At 38.9% G+C, this 21,766-nt stretch overlaps 1 protein-coding gene across 2 annotated transcripts in view; it reads left to right on the top strand.

Annotated features, from left to right (window-relative positions):
- mon2 (Mon2 homolog, regulator of endosome-to-Golgi trafficking) overlaps positions 1–21,766 on the top strand; it is a 583,018-nt gene that overhangs the window by 322,098 nt on the left and 239,154 nt on the right. For both annotated transcript variants that reach the window (XM_067140860.2, XM_067140862.2), the window contains one exon: positions 9,200–9,334. In XM_067140860.2, coding sequence (XP_066996961.1) covers positions 9,200–9,334 — 135 coding nt within the window. The remainder of the gene's footprint in view (positions 1–9,199; positions 9,335–21,766) is intronic.

Below are 21,766 nucleotides of genomic sequence, written 5' to 3' on the forward strand. Positions count from 1 at the left end.
CACTCCTGTTTAACCGCCATTGATTTTATTTTCCAAAAACAAAAAAATGCATGTTTCTTTATTTTTAAAGGAGATCCCATATACTAATTTTCAGTTCTGTAATGTCTTCAGTTTCTGAGATATATGTATCCTCATTAAAGGCATTCAACCCATTATTCACCCTTTTACACCCCTCCTATTGGGATTTACAGAAAACCAAAAAAAATGTGTTCCTTTATTTTCAAAGGAGATTCTAAATATCAATTTTTACATGCGTAAACTTTTAAAAGTTTTGAGATATAGATACACTCGTTTTAAAAATCCCCCCGCTCCCCCCCTCCCACTATTTGGATTTTCCAAAAGCAAAAGAACTATTTCTTTATTTTTAAAGGAGATCCCAAATACCAATTTTAAGGTCTGTAATATCTTCAGTTTCTGAGATATTAGTATCCTCATTAAAGGCATTCAACCCTTTTTTCACCCCTCCTATTGGGATTTTCCAAAAACAAAAGTACATGTTTGTTTATTTATTTATTTATTTTTAAAGGAGATTCTAAATAGCAATTTTTACATCTGTAAACTTTTAACGTTTTAAGATGTAGATACACTAATTTTAAAAGTAGACCGCCCGTTTCATCCCCCATTATTTGGATTTTCCAAAAATGAAAAAAATACCTGTTTCTTTATTTTTAAAGTAGATCCCAAATACCAATTTTCAGGTTTGTAATATCTTCAGGTTCTGAAATATAAGTAGCCTCATTAAAGGCATTCAACATATTTTCACCCTTTTCCACCCTTCCTATTGGGATTTTCCAAAAACAAAAAAATATGTGTTTCTTCATTTTTAAAGGAGATTCTAAATACCAATTTTCACATCTATAAACTTTAAAAGTTTTGAGATATAGATACACTCATTTTTAAAATTCACTCCCTATTCACGCCCCCCCCCCCCCCTATTAATTGGATTTTCCAAAAACAAAAAAAATACATGTTTCTTTATTTTTAAAGGAGATCCCAAACACCAGTTTTCAGGTCTGTAACATCTTCAGTTTCTGAGATATAAGTATCCTCATTAAAGGCATTCAACCCTCTTTTCATCCCTCCTATTGGGATTTTCCAAAAACAAAAAAACACATGTTCATTTATTTATTTTTAAAGGAGATTCTAAATACCAATTTTACATCTGTAAAGTTTTTAAGATGTAGATACACTCATTTTAAAAATTCATCCCCCTTTTCACCCCCCATTATTTGAATTTTCCAAAAACAAAAAAATACCTGTTTCTTTATTTTTAAAGTAGATCCCAAATACGTATTTTCAGGTCTGTAATATCTTCGGTTTCTGAGATATAAGTACCGGTATCCTGATTAAAGGCATTCAACCCGTTTTCACCCTTTTCCACCCTTCCTATTGGGATTTTCCAAAAACAAAAACATATGTGTTTCTTTATTTTTAAAGGAGATTCTAAATACCAATTTTTACATCTATAAACTTTAAACGTTTAGAGATATAGATACACTCATTTTCAAAATTCACCCCGTTTTAACCCCCGTCCCGCATTAATGGGATTGTCCAAAAACAAAAAAATATGTGTTTGTTTATTTTTAAAGGAGATCCCAAACACCAATTTTCAGGTCTAATATCTTCAGTTTCTGAGATTTAAGTATCCTCATTAAGGGCATTCAACCCTTTTTGCTCCCCTTTTCATCCCTCCTATTGGGATTTTCCAAAAACAAAAAATACGTGTTTCTTTATTTTTAATGAAAATAATAAATGCCAATTTTTACGTCTGTAAACTTTCAAAGTTTTGAGATATAGATACACACATTTTAAAAATTCATCCCACTCTTCACCCTCCCATTAATTGGATTTTCCAAAAACAAAAAAATATGCGTTTCTTAATTTTTAAAAGAGATCAAAAGTACCAATTTTCAGGTCTGTAATATCTTCAGTTTCTGAGATATAAGTACCAGTATCCTGCTTAAAGGCATTCAACCACTTTTTCACCGTTTTTCACCCCTCCTATTGGGATTTTCTGAAAAAAAAAATACACATTTCCTTATTTATAAAGAAGATTCTAAATACCAATTTTTACATCTGTAAACTTTTAAAGTTTTGAGATATAGATACACTCATTTTAAAATTTCAACCCTTTTTTCAGCCCCTTAGCGACGGAATATCCAAAATTCCTCTCTTAGCGAGCACCTACATCTTAATATGAATGTCCAGTAGTTTTGACTTGGCGATGTTCAGTCAGTCAGTCATTCAGTCAGTCAGTCAGTCAGTCAGTCAGTCAGTCAGTCAGTCAGTCAGTCAGTCAGTCAGTCAGTCAGTCAGTCAGAAATTTATTTTTCTACATAGTTTCCTGCTTTGGAAATGCATTTGCCCCAGCGTATGGGCAGCTTTTTGATGCCCTCATCGTAAAGAGAACAGGTTCGTGTCACCAGCCAGTTACAAGTGATTATTTTTGCGCCAGTATCGCAAGAAGTCTTCCACACTCTCGTCATCTAAAAAATCGTTGTCCTCCTACAGCTTCTTCAAGCGGTCCGAACATATGGAATTCGCAGGGCCGTAAGTCCAGACTGTAAGGAGAATGCTCAAGTGTAGTCAAGTGCATTTCTTGTAACTTGGAGACAGTGTTGCAGTATGGGGCCGCGCATTGTCGTGGAGGAGGATGACCTGTCGAATCTGTTGGTCTCTTCTTTTGGGGCGATATTCAAACCTCACCTTGTTCAACAGCTCGCAGTAGTAAGCAGCATTGATTGTGCGTTGCTCATTCAAAATATCAGTCAGCAAAATGCCTTGCCGATCGAAAAAAAAACCGTTGCAAGAACCTTGCCAGCTGACACTCGAGCCTTGGCTTTCACTGGTGATGCCTCCCCTGTCCTCTGCCACTCCTTACTGGCTTCGGGAGTGTAGTGGTGGACCCATGATTTGTAGCAGGTGACGATCCAACTCAAAAATGCATTAGCTTCTTCCGCAAACCTTGCAGTAAGCCTCTGACAGACCTCCAAACGTCTCAACTTCAGATTTTCGGTCAAAAGGTGAGGGATCCATCTGGAACACACTTTACGGAACTTTAGGTCATTTGAGATGATTGCTTGACAACTCCCATAACTGATTCCAACTTGGTCTGCAATTTCTGATACTCTCGCCCGTCAATCGTCGTCAATAATGTCTTTATGATATAGATGTTGATTCCCATAGGGAATCTGAAATATTTGTCCCGAGTTAGTAAATTTATAATACCAATATAAATGGTCCGTTATTGGACATTATAAACCTTCCATCCAACTCAATCCTGGTTGCCAGCCCCTCGCCCCCGTGTGCCAGGTTGGGCCCATCATCCGGTACCTAGCACACCCACCAAGACGCTGGCCATTGCATACGTGGAGGCCACTGCATAGGCTACTTGGAGCTACTTGGAGCCTCTAGCAGTGCCAATGCACTATGAGAGACTTTGTCCCTTTACCAAAAATTGATGCCTGCTTGGCCATCAGGTGATATAGATGTTGATTCCCATAGGAAATCTGAAATATTTGTCCCGAATGAGTAAATTTATAATACCAATATAAATGGTCCGTTATTGGACATTATAAACCTTCCAGCCAACTCACTCCTGATTGCCAGCGCCTCGCCCCCGTGTGCCAGGTTGGGCCCATCAGCCGGTACGTAGCGTACCCACCAAGACACTGGCCAGTGCATACCGTTGAGGCCACCACGTAGGCTACTTGGAGCCACCAGCAATGCCAATGCACTATGAGAGAGTTTGTCTCTTTACCAAAAGTTGATGCCTGCTTGGCCATCAGATGATATAGATGTTGATTCCCATAGGGAATGGCCTAGCACTTAAGTGCTATTCGTGATTGGCACAGTTGAAACGTAAGGGGTGGGCCTATTTGGTGCCGGGCCGGTTAATGTTTTCATCTGTAATGCTGGTCCGAGAATGGCGATTGTGTTGCTGGTTTTCCACACGTTCTCCACCTTCCTTGAACTTTTTATGCCAGGCTAACACATGCGTCCTTGACAATGTTTGACCACCAAACTGTGCAGTCAATCTTTGGCAAATTTCCTCCACTGTAACTCCTCCACGAGCAAGAAGTTTTGTAATTATATATTGCGCAGTGGAGGGGTGCAACTGTTGCTCCAACATCATGAGCTTTACTGACGAAACGGAAGGAAATATCTACCAGCACGCTCTCCCTACTTCTAACGGTTCTGCCTAAGCACAGCAGAAGCTAGGGGCTAGTCCTACCAACTGTTGATGTTCAGGAAAACAAATCCTGTTTATATTTGATTGACCTTAATATGACGTCTTCCTCGTCTTACATTTCTTTGTGTTTCAAATCTTCATGACAGAGATACAAGGGCTCAGAGATCAAACCTGCTCATCATTCCTCACCAATGAAATGCTACATACGGTATAATAACTCATTTTTTGTGTCTGCCTCATGAGAATGAAACCGGTTACCAGATGATGTCAGAGGAATACCAACCACAGTGTCATTGGAAAGAGCATTAAGAGTTACAGCAGAATGAGAGTGAACTGTCCAGGTTTAGTTTCTTATTGACCGTGTTATTACAATGCTATTACTAGTTACTATTATTTTTAATAATTAATTTGTTGAATCCAAGAAGGTCGTGGGAAGATTTACAAAATAACCTGAAAAGGCTAGGTCAAGCAGCAGGGAAACCTTTCTGGACAGTAATTTAAAAATATTAGAAAGGGAGAGGAAAAGGAATGACTAGTATTTTGGGTAAATCAGCTGAACTCATTATAGATCCCAGGGAATCACTGGAGAGGTGGAAGGAGTATTTTGCAAGTCATCTCATTGTGAAAGGAAATCTTCCTGGTGACGTTGTAAACAATCATGCGCATGTGGAAGTGAAAAAGATGGTAAATAAACTCCATTGTGATGAAGCAACAGGACTAGATTAATTGGGACCTGAAATGGTGAAATATAGTAGGAAGGTGGGGATGAAATTGCTTCATAGAATAATTAGATTAGCGTAGAGTGTTAGTAAGGTACCTTCTGATTGGACAGAAGCAATAATTGCACCTATCTGTAAGCAAGGGAACAAGAAGGATCTCATTAATCACTATACCACGCAAGGTTTTCACTGGCATTTTGGAAGGAAGGGTGAGTATACAAAACTGGAACAGGTAGATCAAGGTGCAGCAAAGCTAATGCCGTGAGTTCACAGTGGCAATCAACAGTGTTCTGTAAGAAAGAAGTCGGCTCCCGGATGAAACTATCTCATTGGTCAGTTTTCAGACCAATTTTGCTGTATGGCAGTGGCGTATACTGAGGACTACCAAGGCTACCAGTGAAGCCCAAACCTCAATTGAGAATGATGTAAGCATCTGACACATTATTCCATGTACGAAACTTGAAAACAGTGAGTAAAATCGTTGCACGTATTTCTGAGAGCAAGGCATCGGAGACTGATATCGCAGCCCAGACACTCGCCTTTCTCGCCTCGACTCGCTCCGCGCAGCTTGCTGCTGTAAATCGGACAGGAGGGGGGACCAGGGCGGATAGGTGTGCTAGGCTTCGGTCCGTCAGATCGCCACTGTTAACTATCAACCATGCGTTACTCATCGTATATACTTCCTCACCTCATACTTCTGACTTAATTGTATAGATAACAGAGTGCTGGTATTTAACTTCCGTTTACTTCTACATCCTTGTAGGAAGACACTGCAGGGCTGCTGTTTAGGAGTAATGTAGTTTTCTGTTTATTCGTAGATCTGCTAAAATGAAATGCAGTCTTTCAGGTGTAGTGTTCTCTTTCGTTGGCTGGAATCAAACCCGTGATCATAGATTGGACACCACCACTGACCTCCCGATGAAGCTAATTAACCAGTGAATGATGGACATGACCACTGTAAAATTCATTATTTTTATTTAATAATAATAATAATAATAATAATAATAATAATAATAATAATAATAATAATAATAATAATAATAATAGTGAATGGCATGTGTATAGGCTTGGTGGTGAGCTAATGAGGATAAAATGAATGGCGAAGACGTCATAAATACCCAGTCCCCAAGCCAGGGAATTAACAGTATGAGGGGTTTGATTCTGAAAGTTGAGCCGGGGCCATAGGACCAAAGGTAAGCATTCTACCCATTTAGCCACAAAGCTGGACTTGAAATTGCTAAACCTTAGCCTACCATCTCCACTGATCAGGGGTTGAGCACTGGCAGTAGCAGAGGCCTGGGCAGTAGCTTGTGAAGCAGCCTTGACAACACAGCAACTTGCGGTGGTTACTGGCTGCAGCTCAAAACGCTGAAGACTTGACTTTCACTAAACCAACCATCGAAAAGGGGTATCCTAAGTCTAGTGGCAGCCCAAGTCTTGATCCCAGCATACGCCACTGCTGTATGGGTGGGCAGACTCAGGATATCTTATTCGTAGGTTAGAAGTAACGGACATGAGATTAGCGAGAATGATCGCTGGTACAAACAGGTGGGAACAGTGGCAAGAGGGTGCTCGGAATGAGGAGAGAGAGACTAAGGAATGAATTCTAGGGGTGAAGCATTACACATAAACTAGCGTAAGTGGTGGGATCATGTGGGGTGAGTAGAGGAAGATAGGTTGCTTGGGAGAATAATGGACTCTCTTATGGTGGGTAAGAGAAGTACAGGGGAACCAAGACGATGATGGTTAACTAAGTTTCTAGCGATTTAAATATAAGCAGTATATAAGTATACAAGGCCACAGGACTAGTTACAAATAGAGGATTGTGGTGGCGGTCAGTAATTTCACAGACTTGCAGACTGAATGCTGAAAGGCATGACAGTCTATAATGAAGATGGATGTGTGTGTGCGTGCGTGCGTGTGTGCGTGCGTGCGTGCGTGCGTGCGTGCGTGCGTGCGTGTGTGTTAATTTTACCTTCGTGTAACTATGGGGTGGAAATTTATTTCAGTTGTAACATATTTTGGTTGTGTTAGAGTAACTTCATATAACATTATGTACAATAATTAGTTTAGTGTAAGAGAATGCCTAATGGCCTTAAATTTGCCAATAAAGATATTTTTCTATCTAGAACAACCCCCTAATTTCATGATCCCAATGGTTCATTTGTGCTGCAGAAATCCAAATTCTTGATAACTCCTAGAAGATATTCTCATTAAGGGAAACCATATCTGTATGAAGCAAGATTTATATGGGTATGAACATGTTATAAAATTAAAAAGATTATCTTTCACACTACAAAACTCTGGGTTCCTCCAAAATTACCTTTCAGTGCACAGTGTCATCTGCTCTAGCATAATTCTTCATAAACATTACAAAATCCTTCGTTCCAGTATTGTCATTATTGTACCTGCCAACCCTTCCGATTTTCCCGGAAACTTTCCATTTTTAACTCGTCTTTCGATTTTCCGATTTTTTTATAATTCTTCCCATTTTTTACCAATATAACCTCCAGTAACAGTCAATACTCTTCCCCTAGGATAAAGGATAAATTCTTATGTGTTCGTGTAATTTACCCAACTTCATTTTCAAGCATTTTATTTGATGCTTTATTTCGTGAGTGTATCATCCGTCGCCTTCGCGTATGCTGTTTCCTGCTCGCTACAGCAGCAGGTGTGCTTTACGGCTGGGGATTCGGGACGGCAATCATCCTACAAGCAAGAGAGGCTGGCGACTCAGTTAATCGGGACAAAAGAATGATTTTCTTATTGTGTGGTTCGCGCACTATTAACATCATTTCTTTGCATAATTTCGTTGTAATTGTATGCCATGTATTTTTTCTAGCAATTCTGTGCTTTTCCCCTTTGTCAAAATCATTTGTTAATAATGTATGAGGCATACCGATTTGTTTGTATGTGCTAGTTTTGTGTATTTCACTGCATTTTTGTTTATTCTCACTGAATTTTAATGAGTTGAATGTATTTCAGTTTGTTGTGTCGGTGACAGTGGCCAAAAAACATAACAAACGTTATCTTCAAGTGTTCAGAGATACCTATAAAATTAAATTTCCGTTCATTTTACGGTCTAATAAAGGAAACTATTATGCGAATCACCTCGGAGATAAATTTTATTTTGAGTTATCGAAATTTCGAGATATAGAGAATACCATTTTTGAGCATGTATAGCACATAATTGAATCATATGTATCTACAGGCTTTTACTGAATACATTATGATTAACAGTACCGATACTTAAAAATATACAAAAAACTCTATTTTACGGCATCACTTTAATTATAACATTTATTATAGTAACTTTTTAGAAGACAGGATATAGTACATGCAGTAGTGAAATAATAAACATAGCTCTGTTAACACGTTTGGAAAAAAAAAAATCCGTTAGTCTCTTCTGTTTATCGCGGTTAACTTTTCCTCACTTCACGTTGAAACTTTTCGTCAATACCACGCAGCCGAGTTTCGTAAATCCGCGACTTCTGGGCTTGCTTTCATACGTAACCGGTAATTAATTGACACCCGAGAAATGGCGAGGCTTTGCCGATCACTAGAAGTTCGAGTTCTTCGGTTCCCGTCAAATTTCCAGCTACACTGGAACCCTTTCTTTACTTGTTAACTGTTCCTCACAAACCGCAAATACCATATTGCACAGTTACTGTTGCACAAAACTCGAGTTACAGAGTACTTTTTGCTTCAAGGGAGGAAATGTTTGCTTCGAGAAATCGAGAAATTCGTATAACCTAATTTCGAGAATAGAGAAGTAAATACACATGAAGAATAGGACAAACAGCCAGAAAATCTAAGTTAGTTTGAGATACTGAATATTTGAGTAATGGAGGTTCAAGATATCGAGGATCGACTGTATTATTATTCGTATGTATGTGACATAAATAAGAGTGATTAGGTACATTTTCTTGTAACCATTTTAATGTTCTTTTTTTTTTTTGTTTATGATTTTAAATTTAATGATGAAATCACATTGTAACTGTAGGTATGCATGCCTTTTGTCCTGTCCTTTTTTCACTTATGTGATGAAATCCAAGAATTAAAAAATCTTCCTATTTTTTATTTCTAAAAGTTGGCAGCTATGCATTAACAATTATTATTAGAAATGTCTTTTTCATGTTGTCGGGTGTGATTGTTTTTATATTAGAATTAATTGTAAGGATTTAGTTATGATGTTTGAAAGCTTTCTTTCAGTGATATCCATTTTTTTTAATTGAGCACAAAAAATAAATTACATATATTACTGATAATTGTGCTGTTTTCATTTCAGGTTCTGACTTTATCAGGTGTGGCCAGAGTTTTCAATACAAAAAGGCAGCTCTTGCAAACTTTGGGAGATTTTCCAAGGGCATGGTCATTGCTACTAGAATTCATTGAAAACTCTGCATTGAGTAAAAACAATGAAGTAAGTGATAATATAATATTTTTATTGAACATTTTAAAAGTAAGCATTATATGTTCTGAATTTTGTAAATGTAATAGGCATCATACAATCCCCACCATGATTATTTCAAATGTATGTGTTACAAAGCTTTCAATGTGCTCAATCTCCTTGACTGTGTTGGTTGTTGTTATTTTTGGAGAGAAAAGAAAAATGGCTTCCCTGCACATTGGAGCAGTGTTTCTGATTTATCAGAATGTTTTTAAATGCTTTAAGTGTATCTGCAACCGCCTTTCATTTTTCTGTTTGAGTCCTTGATAGCTCCAGGTATTAGCTCACTCCTTGAAAAGCTCTTGTATTAGTAAGTTATCTTATATTTAAATTTGACTATTTCTTATTTTCGATCTGCAATGTTTACACTGTTGTATGAATGGACTGTATGCATGTGATCTTGGCACTTGATTGATATGCTTTTTGGTTACGAGATGGGTCCAGCATATACTGTATTATTGTGTCAGCTTTGTCACTTGCCATGAACTATCAGATTGTGATTGCCTTTCCTGTCATCGCAAAAACACTCTTGCCTTGTACGAATCGCAGTTGTGATGGGAATACTTTGGTGGTTTGAATTAGACGGTCTTGCTGCCTTATACCTCGGGCACGTTCCATTAGGCACATCCCTGTGCTCATCTGAGTGACCCTTGGATGTCCTTGGGGTAGCGATATTTGTGATATTACTGTTGGATCTATGTGCCCTGTCTTATGTTTGCATATCAGTGCCGAAATGTATGGCGGTGTTGGTGTATTGGGGTCCATGTGTCATATCGATAATCCATTTAGATTATTGATTTCCATTTTATCTTTTTATGCCGATTCTAGTGGTTCATGGTGTGGGTTGCTGTAGTCACGTCCTAGTTCATGAACCATGGGCAATGGGTGAGTGGCCTAGTAAGTGGTCATGAGAGTCGGGATACAAGTTGCTATGGAATGGGAGTGGGCATTTTGGACGTATTCTGAGTCATGGCCCTCCTTGCGCTCAGGCAGCTAGGACTATACAATTCACTGGTGGTCCATAACCCATTAGAGGAGAGATCCTCACTTGGACTATGTGCAAGTAGGGTAGCATCCTGCTTCATGAATTTACCAAGCTCAGAACATTTTAAGCAACCCCTCGGACCTATAGGAGTAATGAATTCCCACTCCCATTTGACAGGCAAGGGACTCCTTGGAAACAACTTGGCAAACTAAATGGAATTCGATGGGGAGCTATCAATATTAATGGGACGTATGGAAGAAAGAAGGTAGAACTGGCTGAGTCAGCAAAGAGGATGCATCTGGATGTGCTAAGAGTAAGTGATATTCGGGTAAGGGGAGATAACGAGGAAGATATAGGAGATTATAAAGTGTACTTGACGGGTGTTAGAAAGGGAAGGGCAGAGTCTGGGGTAGGGCTCTTTATCAGGAACCACCATTGCACGCAACATAGTTTCTGTTAGGCATGTAAATGAGCGAATGATGTGGGTATATTTGTCAGTTGGAGGAATTAGGACTAGAATTGTCTCCGTGTATTCACCATGTGAGGGTGCAGATGAGGATGAAGTTGACAAGTTTTATGAAGCATTGAGTGACATTGTGGTCAGGGTCAACAGCAAGGATAGAATAGTGCTAATGGGCGATTTCAATGCGAGAAAGGATGGTTGGTAAATGTGGGGAAGATATGGAAGCTAATGGGAATGGGAAGCGTTTGCTGGACTTCTGTGCTTAGTATGGGTTTAGCAGTTACAAATACATTCTTCAAGCATAAGGATATTCACCGCTACACATGAGAGGCTAGGGGTACCAGATCCATTATAGACTATATCTTAACTGACTTCGAATTCAGGAAATCTGTTAGGAATGTACGAGTTTTCCGGGGATTTTTTCATGATACAGACCACTATCTGATCTGTAGTGAACTAAGTATCTCTAAGCTTAGCGTAGAGACAGTGAAATCTGTCTGCAAACGAATAAGGGTAGAAAATCTCCAGGATGAGGAAATTAGACAGAAATACATGGATATGATTAGTGAGAAGTTTCGAACAGTGGACAGTAAGCAGGCTCAGGATATAGAAAGAGAATGGGTGGCATACAGGGATGCTGTAGTAGAAACAGCAAGGGAATGCCTAGGAATGACTGTGTGTAAAGATGGGAAAAGGCGAACATCTTGGTGGAATGATGAAGTGAGAGCAGCTTGTAAACGTGAAAAGAAGGCTTATCAGAAATGGCTCCAAACAAGGGCCGGGGCAGACAGGGATTTGTACGTAGATGAAAGAAACAGAGCGAAACAAATAGTTGTTGAATCCAAAAAAAAGTCGTAGGAAGATTTTGGTAATAGCCTGGAAAGGCTAGGTCCAGCAGCAGGGAAACCTTTCTGGACAGTAATAAAGAATCTTAGGAAGGGAGGGAAAAAGGAAATGAACAGTGTTTTGAGTAATTCAGGTGAACTCATAATAGATCCCAGGCAATCACTGGAGAGGTGTTGCAAACAGCCAAGCTCATGGGGAGGAGGAAAATGATGTTGGTGAAATTACGCATGAGGAAGTGGAAAGGATGGTAAATAAACTCCATTGTCATAAGGCAGCAGGAATAGATGAAATTAGACCTGAAATGGTGAAGTATAGTGGGAATGCAGGGATGAAATGGCTTCATAGAGTAGTAAGATTAGTATGGAGTGTTGGTAAGGTACCTTCAGATTGCACAAAAGCAGTAATTGCACCTATCTATAAGCAAGGGAACAGGAAGGATTGCAACAACTATCGAGGTATCTCATTGATTGGTATACCATGCAAAGTATTCACTGGCATCTTGGAAGGGAGGGTGCGATCAGTCGTTGAGAGGAAGTTGGATGAAAACCAGTGTGGTTTCAGACCACAGAGAGGATGTCAGGATCAGATTTTCAGTATGTGCCAGGTAATTGTTAAATGCTATGAGAGGAACAGGTACTTGTGTTTATGTTTCGTACATCTAGAGAAAGCACATGACAGGGTACCGAGGGAAAAGATGTTCGCTATACTGGGGGACTATGGAATTAAAGGTAGATTATTAAAATCAATCAAAGGCATTTATGTTGACAATTGGGCTTCAGTGAGAATTGGTGGTAGAATGAGTTCTTGGTTCAGGGTACTTACAGGGGTTAGACAAGGCTGTAATATTTCACCTTTGTTCGTAGTTTACATGGATCATCTCTGAAAGGTATAAAATGGCAGGGAGGGATTCAGTTAGGTGGAAATGTAGTAAGCAGCCTGGCCTATGCTGACAACTTGGTCTTAATGGCAGATTGTGCCGAAAGCCTGCAGTCTAATATCTTGGAACTTGAAAATAGGTGCATGAAGTATGGTATGAAAATTAGCCTCTCGAAGACTAAATTGGTGTCAGTAGGTAAGAAATTCAACAGAATTGAATGTCAGATTGGTGATACAAAGCTATAACAAGTCAATAATTTCAAGTATTTAGGTTGTGTGTTCTCCCAGGATGGTAATATAGTACGTGAGATTGAATCAAGGTGTCGTAAAGCTAATGCAATGAGCTCGCAGTTGGGATCAACAGTATTCTGTAAGAAGGAAGTCAGCTCCTGGACAAAACTATCTTTACATCGGTGTGTTTTCAGACCAACTTTGCTTTATGGAAGCGAAAGCTGGGTGGACTCAGGATATCTTATTCATAAGTTAGAAGTAACAGATGTGAAAGTAGCAAGAATGATTGCTGGTACAAACAGGTGGGAACAATGGCAGGAGGGTACTCGGAATGAGGAGATAAAAGCTAATTTAGGAATCAACTCGATGGATGAAGCTGTACGCATAAACCGGCTTCGGTGGTGGGGTCATGTGAGGCGAATGGAGGAGGATAGATTACCTAGGAGAATAATGGACTCTGTTATGGAGGGTAAGAGAAGTAGAGGTAGACCAAGACGACGATGGTTAGACTCAGTTTCTAACGATTTAAAGATAAGAGGTATAGAACTAAATGAGGCCACGACACTAGTTGCAAATCGAGGTTTGTGGCGACATTTCGTAAATTCACAGAGGCTTGCAGACTGAACGCTGAAAGGCATAACAGTCTATAATGATAATGTATATATGTATTGTACGAGGAAAAGTTGATTTTCAAGAGCATGAGGTCGTTCTAAGGGGTGTCTAGTCCTTAGGAGATGGTACAGAGAGGGAGGTTCGCAAGGCGAAATAATAGATATTATATTTTTCCTTTCCTTTATTCAATCTCTGGGAGGTCACCCTATTATATCGCCGAATCATAGATATTTACTAGAAAATAAATCCCAATTTTAACAAGGAAATATTTTTAAAAAACCCAACTTGATCAAGTAAAATTCAACTAAATAATGTCTTTCTCAATCAGTCATGTCCATCGTAGCTTTCATGGCATAAATTAATAATAAAGCATGTTGTAAAGTAAATAAGAAATCCTAAAGTCTTTGTAATGGCACTTGCGATTTCATTTTACGCTTTCTACATAATTTAAAGTAAGTAAAATCTGTAATTCCTTCTTGTAAACACAAAAAACTCAAATATGAAACACTTGAAATTAAATCTGATTTCTGTTATAAAGTTCTTAGTATTATCCTACTTTTTAAAAACTTATTATGCACGTGACATAAATATCGTAAATTAAGAGTTTATGATACACTTGCACTATGAATGAAACACTCAGTTGAAATCCTAAAGTTCCAATAAGGGGGGAAAATACGACATTATGAGAGCACACTGTTATTTGAAAGTCTGTCTTTACTTTTGAGTGTCGTAAAGCGTTAATATTCCATGTTTATGAAATATTAAATAAGTGAGCTTTTGATGTTCTTTGCCAGTAATGACACTGTTTGTAAAAGGTCTGTTCAAAGTCAGAATTAGGTTTTTGAATGGAAAAAAAGCACTGATATCACCTGACATACGCTTTCTCTTTGAGCTCGAACAGTTTAATACTGCTCTGCAAGCAGCAATCTGGAACTCAGCTAACAGCTATCACCACGATGTTCCATAGTACCGCGTTTCTGGAACTGTCTCTCGTAGTACCAAGTCCACGTTGATCTGCATCAAATCTCCGTCGATCTCCGTCGTTCTCCATCGATCTCCGTTGTCTCGAGTCAGGATTTCTCATGTTAATAAAAGAGTGGCTTTAACACGAGAAAGTCCAACTGACCAAGTTAAAATGTGAACCATTTGATTTGCACTGTTAGAACTGATTATGATTGTCTCATAAATAATCACCATTCACTGGATGAGAGATATGTCAGAGCACTGTCTATTATCATAAATTACCGGGCGAGTTGGCCATGCACGTAGAGGCGTGCGGCTGTGAGCTTGCATCCGGGAGATAGTAGGTTCGAATCCCACTATCGGCAGCCCTGAAGATGGTTTTCCGTGGTTTTCCATTTTCACACCAGGCAAATGCTGGGGCTGTACCTTAATTAAGGCCACGGCCACTTCCTTCCAACTCCTAGGCCTTTCCTATACCATTGTCGCCATAAGACCTATCTGTGTTGGTGCGACGTTAAAAAAACCTAGCAAAAAAAATTTATCATAAATTACGATAATTGAAAATAAGAAAACACACTTCCACGCATAGTTTATCTTGACACTTACTGCACACTGTCCATATTGTCAAGAATAAATTTCATTCGAAGCACAGTTTATCAAGGCTCACTTTCACCACAAAGAAATAAATAAATAAGTAGCTCTCTTTCGTAATATCTCGTAATGTTCCTTCTCACTATCACAGTTCTACAAGTATTCGTTCATAAATTTTTTATTTCACAATATCACTGAATTACGAAGTTCATTATACAGTCTATCCACATGGGTTGTTTCAAATGGTACAGTCTGTTACGATGATACGCGAACAGTCTTTTGGCACAAATTAAAGTGTTCTAGGCTCTGATAATACTCAAAATAGTCAATGTGTTGCGACCTATACTCGTGATATTCTGAGTTGAAACAGTTCAAGATCATTACAATTTAAAGTAGCCATGCTAACTTCAAGTTTGTTCAAGTCATTCACACGAAAATTGAGATATTTGTCAAGTCCAAATATTGTCGAAATATTACAAGTCCTATGACTTTGATGTTATACACACGTTAATCTCCTAAGTTTGAACGTCTGACGAATTGCAAGTCCAACAATTTATAAGTTACTCACTGGTATTCACAGAAACTAAGTGTCAAATTGCAGTCGAAATTGTATAAGTATGACGATGTTCCGGCAGGATGAATACTGAGTTCAACTCGTCACGTGCAGCATGACATGCAAGCCAGCTGTGAAGAATGCGAACTGAATTGCTACGGTCTTCTCTGCTGCTTATATTCCGTACGACCCAAGGTTGCTTGCCACGTCACTGGGGGAAGTGTGATTCCTTTCTTGCTTATATCTGTTGAATGCCGTGATGTATGTTATTTAAATTAACATATGTTTACATTCAGAACATGAGCTACACAATGATGTATGTTTCATTTCCATATCTTTATCGGCTGAAAAGTTAGAAATTTTTCTTCCAGTACATTCGAGAGAAAGGCGTGCAACATGTGGTAGTGACGTCACCCACAGGTTCATTGCTCGTGACGTGTCCAGCTCGCCACGAGGAACTTCGTATTGCACTCGCACAAGATGTCAGGCATACGAACATATATTTCTGCCGTCCCTTTTCCATATATTCCGGCAAATTTAAAATAATGTACCGGGCTGGAACAATTCCTGGTACAGTATGTATGTATGCCGATTCTAGGCTTTTTGTTTTGTGCCCGTGTTGGCTTCTCAGTGTATTATTTCTTTTTATTACCAACACGTTAAAAATATTTGTTCCCATAGTTTTTCGCAAATGTTCTCACCTCAGTCATTTATTTTGGTTTGGTCTTCGTTTTACGAGCTTGTTTACTCTCTTGTATTTTTTTACTTCCTGGAGCTCTCGGAACATGTATTAGCTTGGTTTATTCCTTGATGCAGGGGTGATGAAGGAACATGATAGATTGTTATAAAAAAAAGAGAGAGAGATGTGATGTATGCGGGTGGATGGAATTACATGTTTTCGAGGAATAACATATCCTCAGGGAAGCGTGACCTTCGTGGCTCTGTTTTTGCAATTAATAGAAATTGCCCATGAATATGAAAGGTTCTACGATGTGGGAACATTTTTGAATGTTAGTTTGCGAATGGCCAGGATACTACCCAAATGCCAGCGACTGTACTACGTACGTATGTGTTTCAATTATTTGTTGTTTTAATTTAATTCACCTTGTTTTTAATTTGATTCACATTTATTGAATAAACCTTGTTGTTTGCTCATTCGGATTTCAATGAAGTAGCATTTGGACTCTTAATAGCACTAGGATAAGAGCCCGATTTCCAGCTCGGGGCTTTAGTTTGTCGGCCTTTCCCAGTCACGTTCCATGGTTTTGTATCCGCATATTATATTTTGCCGATATTATTGTTTTATTGTTGATCGGGGAGTTTCTTGTGGGTGGGGTCCTGTTCAGCCTTCATCTGTCCAAATTAAGTAAGTGAAAGAAAAAAATAGCCTTAAAAGTTGAAAACATTCTAAATGGTTGTATGCAGTTTCTTAGTCTGCACTATGGAAATGTCAAATACCATACTAAGCTATATCGTACACATATTATTCAATAGCTGTCATACCTGTCTTTGGCTGGTCAGCCATGTAGATGGTTCGAGTAAATGGAGAAATGCAATCTGATTCACGGCTGCAGTGAGAGAATGAATATGGCAGTCTGTCTGTGAATGGACAGATTCCTTAGTAAGTAAACTGTTAATCTAACCTAAATGTGAGTGTAGTTTAGAAGGTGCAAAATGGTCAAGATGGCTGCGCAGATGATGTACTCTGACATTGCGCTGTAGGAAATAAAGTGCCAGGTTGGTTTTTAAAGTGTCTGGTAATTTGTGCTGTTTATTCATGCATCTTAATAGTGAACTGATGTTATCTGCTGGATCTGGCCCTTTTTTTTTTTTTTGAGTTATTCTACTTTAGTATAATAGATTTGGTGCCAACGATAGTAGCCATCTTAATTGATCTTGTTTTTCAGTCACAGATGTCATGCTACCAAGCAAACCATCCCTTGAAAATAGCACATGCCCTATGCTACGTTTAACACAGGTAACTGCCAATAGCGGCAGGTGAAAGGGGCCGCGATAATGTCATACTTACACCGAGAGGCCAGATACTGTGCCAACCAATTTCAACAAGCTTTAGTGTACCTGTTGAGGGACACTCAACAGTCATGTATAAGGGTTTAGGTCAATACGCTTTCCTTTTTAAAGAAATGAGGTCAGATGACATGACACAGGATCCCCTTCAGACCAAGTGGAGGTGATAGAACACTAAAAGGTGAACAAATTGTACTTAAACATGTCAGGTCCGCAGCCTAATAATTTGTGAAAAATTAATGAATCACCGATTCCAATACGACGCATATATATGTGTATATAATATATATATATATAAACACAGAGAGAGAGTTACACCACATTCAACAGGAGGGGTAGCCGAGTGGTCACTGTACTTCTTTGTGAACCTCGGCGATATGAGTTTGAGTCTCGTAGCAGCTATATTTTTCTCTATAAAATATATCATTATTTGAGAGAAAGTGAAGATGAAATTGCTAACAAAAATATTATGCAAATTGCAGTACACTTTATTTTCTGCCAAAATTAATATAGGCCTAAACGTTCTCACTGTTACTGCTGGATATCTCGCTCACTCCGCCCCTCTCCAATGAATAGGAAATGGCCAGGAAGGTGGTTACTCGTCAGTTTGTTGTGGGTCATCGAGCACGCTAGCAAAGACTTGTAAAATTGGGGTAGGCCTGTTAGTGTGATGCATGATTAATGACTGATCAGTGATCGCCACAGTGAGCTATGGTGAGTATATCATTCCATGTGTGATATATAGTTATTACTTAACTGTACTTTGTAACACATTAAAACTATTTGTTCTATTAGTGCGAGGGATATCATTCTGTCATTCTGTTGGAGAACCCTGGTATAGACAATATAGCATATGTATAAAGGAAATAGTAAGAGGACCTGACTTGAGAACAAGCAATGTTCAATTGATTGTGCAAAAATCATCCTGAATTTCCTAGCTCTACCACAGCAGCAAGCGTTATGCCTTGCGACTTATTTATGGGTGTGGCAAAACGGACACAAGAAACTGAAGTTGCTTATATTGGAAGAGATAAATACTAGAAGTTAGGACAATATATAAATAAAGTTTCATTCCTGTGTAACATCTTTATTCTTTGGTGAGCACTGTTAGACAGTGTTGATGCATGTAGTTTCCTCAAAAGAATTATCTTCACATGTGTATTTAATGTAATTTCATGTACTGGTAGGCCAGATGCACCAATAGAATTGAGGAACTCAATTCAATAATGAACCTATCAGTGTCGTTCACAACCAAATTAACTGACTTGTATTTTGTTTTTTTGCTGAGAATTTGTGTCAGGATTTTATCATCTATTTCTGTGACCTCTTCATTCTTTGGAGTCAAAATAGCTTGTTCACATAGCCATGTATTTCGAGCATCATACATATTGTGAATGCCTTGGAAAACACCACCAATTAAGACTTCCTTTGACTGAACCATGTTAGCCACCAATACAGGATTGGTAATGGAGCCTCCATGGCTCAGGCGGCAGTGCGCCGGCCTCTCAATGCTGGGTTCCGTGGTTCAAATCCTGGTCACTCCATGTGAGATTTGTGCTGGACAAAGCAGAGGCAGACAGGTTTCTCTCCGGGTACTCTGGTTTTCCCTGTCATATTTCATGCCAGCAACACTCTCCAATATCATTTCAGTCATTAATCATTGCCCTAGAGGAGTGTGACAGGCTTCGGCACCCACCACAATTCCTATCCTCGCCGCTAGATGAGGGATTCATTCATTCCATTCCTGACCCAGTCGAATGACTGGAAACAGACTGTGGATTTTCATTCATAGCCGCAGTTATCCAAAGAATGCTTCCAGTCACTATGTGGAAGCACAACTCGTAACATACGCTAGTTATCAGCTGGTAGATTGGCACGCTTTTTACTGCATGGCTTTATTCAGAAGAGTGACTTCTGCTACACATACACCAACTGGGAATAAGAGAGACCCCCTCCAGAAACCAATTGCCAATAGATTCTCACTGTTTGGACACTATTAAACGATCACTTTGTTGATGAGCTCGCCTGCTATATTAATATCAACAATCATTAATATTTCTTAACTAAAGTAAACTAGTTTGCTCAGCCCAAGGTGGTGCAGCCCCCATAGGAGGGGGGCTGCATGTACCATTTTTTCTGCATATCAACCTTCCTGCCATTTTAAAATCTCTGGCAGTATGGTACTGGGAATCGAACTCAGGCCTGCGAGAACAGCAGCTAATTGTGGTAACCATTATGCTTTTGGACATTCTTAACTACAAAAATGTTCTTTGTCCCAAGAAGCCAGGGTGGGAGTCTAATACACGAGTAAATACGGTAGTAATTTCTTGGTGAAACGGAATTCTCCCTCATCCCTAGTTTCTCACTGCCGGACAGAAGCTGTTCTACTGTGCATTGATACTCTCCTAGATCACACATCAAACAGATATCCGCTCACGGCTCACTTTGGGACAAACGATATGAGGATTGGAAGCTCAGAATTTACTATTCCTCTTTTTTTTTTTTTTTTTTTTACAAACTTTTTCTGTGGGATTAACATAAACAAAGTAGTATTGGAAAGAAGTAAGTGTCAAATCAAGTCACATATAAAGAGATAGGAACAAGGAAAGGAACACGAAATAGGGTGCCCATAGTAGTAGGTTAGTGTGAGAGTAGGGAGCACCAGAATGAGGAGACAAGGGCAAAAATGAAAACACAAAGGGACAAATGCAATCTCCAGATCTTCATACACTACCATCTTCAAATAGATAGGCTTTCTTCTCATCAATCCCAGTTCTTCATTCATCTCTTTTCAGCCCCTGATGACCTTGTTTCTGCTTCCCTGCCTCATCAAAAGGATGGGCATCAACGCTCGTTGAGGGGTCATTTTGACAGATATTTAGTCCTTATGTGGGAAGTGTAAGGAAACAAGAGGCCGGATAAATATAGGAAAAGGGAAGAAGTATAAGGCCTATTTATTTATTTATTTATTTATTTATTTATTTATTTATTTATTTATTTATTTATTTATTTATTTATTTATTTATTTATTTCTTTCTTTCTTTCTTTCTATTAGGTGACTTGGAATGGTTGTCCACCTCGCAAAGTTACTCTCTCTATTGCATACTTTTCCAGTGTTGAAGTGATCACATCATGTCTGAACTAAAGCAGAGTTTTAGAAGAGTGGAACAGAACAAATGTATTCAGCATCATAATGTGTAGCAAATGAAAGAAACACTTTCTATACCACCTAATGATTTTCTACAAACATTCCTGTTTACCTTACCTGTGTAGCAAGTTGAGAATCATCATTGACATTGTGAGCATGTAAATATCCTTCTTGTTTCTCTACTTCACAACACACATATTTCCACTTACAAATGATGCTATCTCATCTTTTGAAAGTTTTATGTTTATCAAGTTCCTAGGCATTCTTTTGTGGTGGGCATTTACTATACCACACATGCCACGCTCCTCACTCTCTAATTCTTTCCACAATAATGGTCGATGTAAACAGTGTACCCTTTACCAACTAGCTCAGTTTCCTCGCTGATAAGTGGCTCACCAGGTAGGCTGGGTCTCCTGCTCCTCGGCATTTTTCTCCCTGACCTAAACTTATGTCCGAAGGGTAACCAGTACCTGATTACCACAGAAAAAATATATTTTTTCCAAAGCATGGGCATGAACTGTTTCATCACAAGTCTGCCTTTGAACAACATAAGAGACTCATCAGCACAGATTTGTTGTTCTGGCAAATAAACACTCCTAAACAATGTTATAAGCATGTCTAAAACCAAACCCCATGGGACAACAGCCCTGAAGGGTCATGGCCTTCAAACCACCGCTGCCCAATCCAAAGGCCTGCAGATTACGAGGTGTCGTGTGGTTAGCACAAGGAATCCTCTCAGCCATTGGCTTCCTAGACTGGGTGCATGTCTAAAACTTGTCTTATTTTTCTTAGATGATCAGTCACATCCACAGTGTCATTGTCAACAAAGCATGTGTACCTACGGAGAAGTTAGAATGTATGGACTGACATTATTTCATAAAATATTGATGTTTTGAGAATACTGTCTTGGGACCAATACACTTTTATCTCCAGCTTTCGAATTATGCCCATCAACAAAACTAATGCAGTAAACTGCCAAACTTCACATGAGTTGGTATCTTTCCAGAACCACGCCCTTGTATGCGGAGATTTATTTACAAGTTTTTCAATGCACTTTTTAGCATAAAAATTGGTTTCGATCCCTACCAGAATTCAGATTTCATCCGTTA

This window comes from Anabrus simplex, chromosome 2 (assembly GCF_040414725.1).
Source record: "Anabrus simplex isolate iqAnaSimp1 chromosome 2, ASM4041472v1, whole genome shotgun sequence".
In the NCBI taxonomy this organism is placed as follows: Eukaryota; Metazoa; Arthropoda; class Insecta; order Orthoptera; family Tettigoniidae; genus Anabrus; species Anabrus simplex.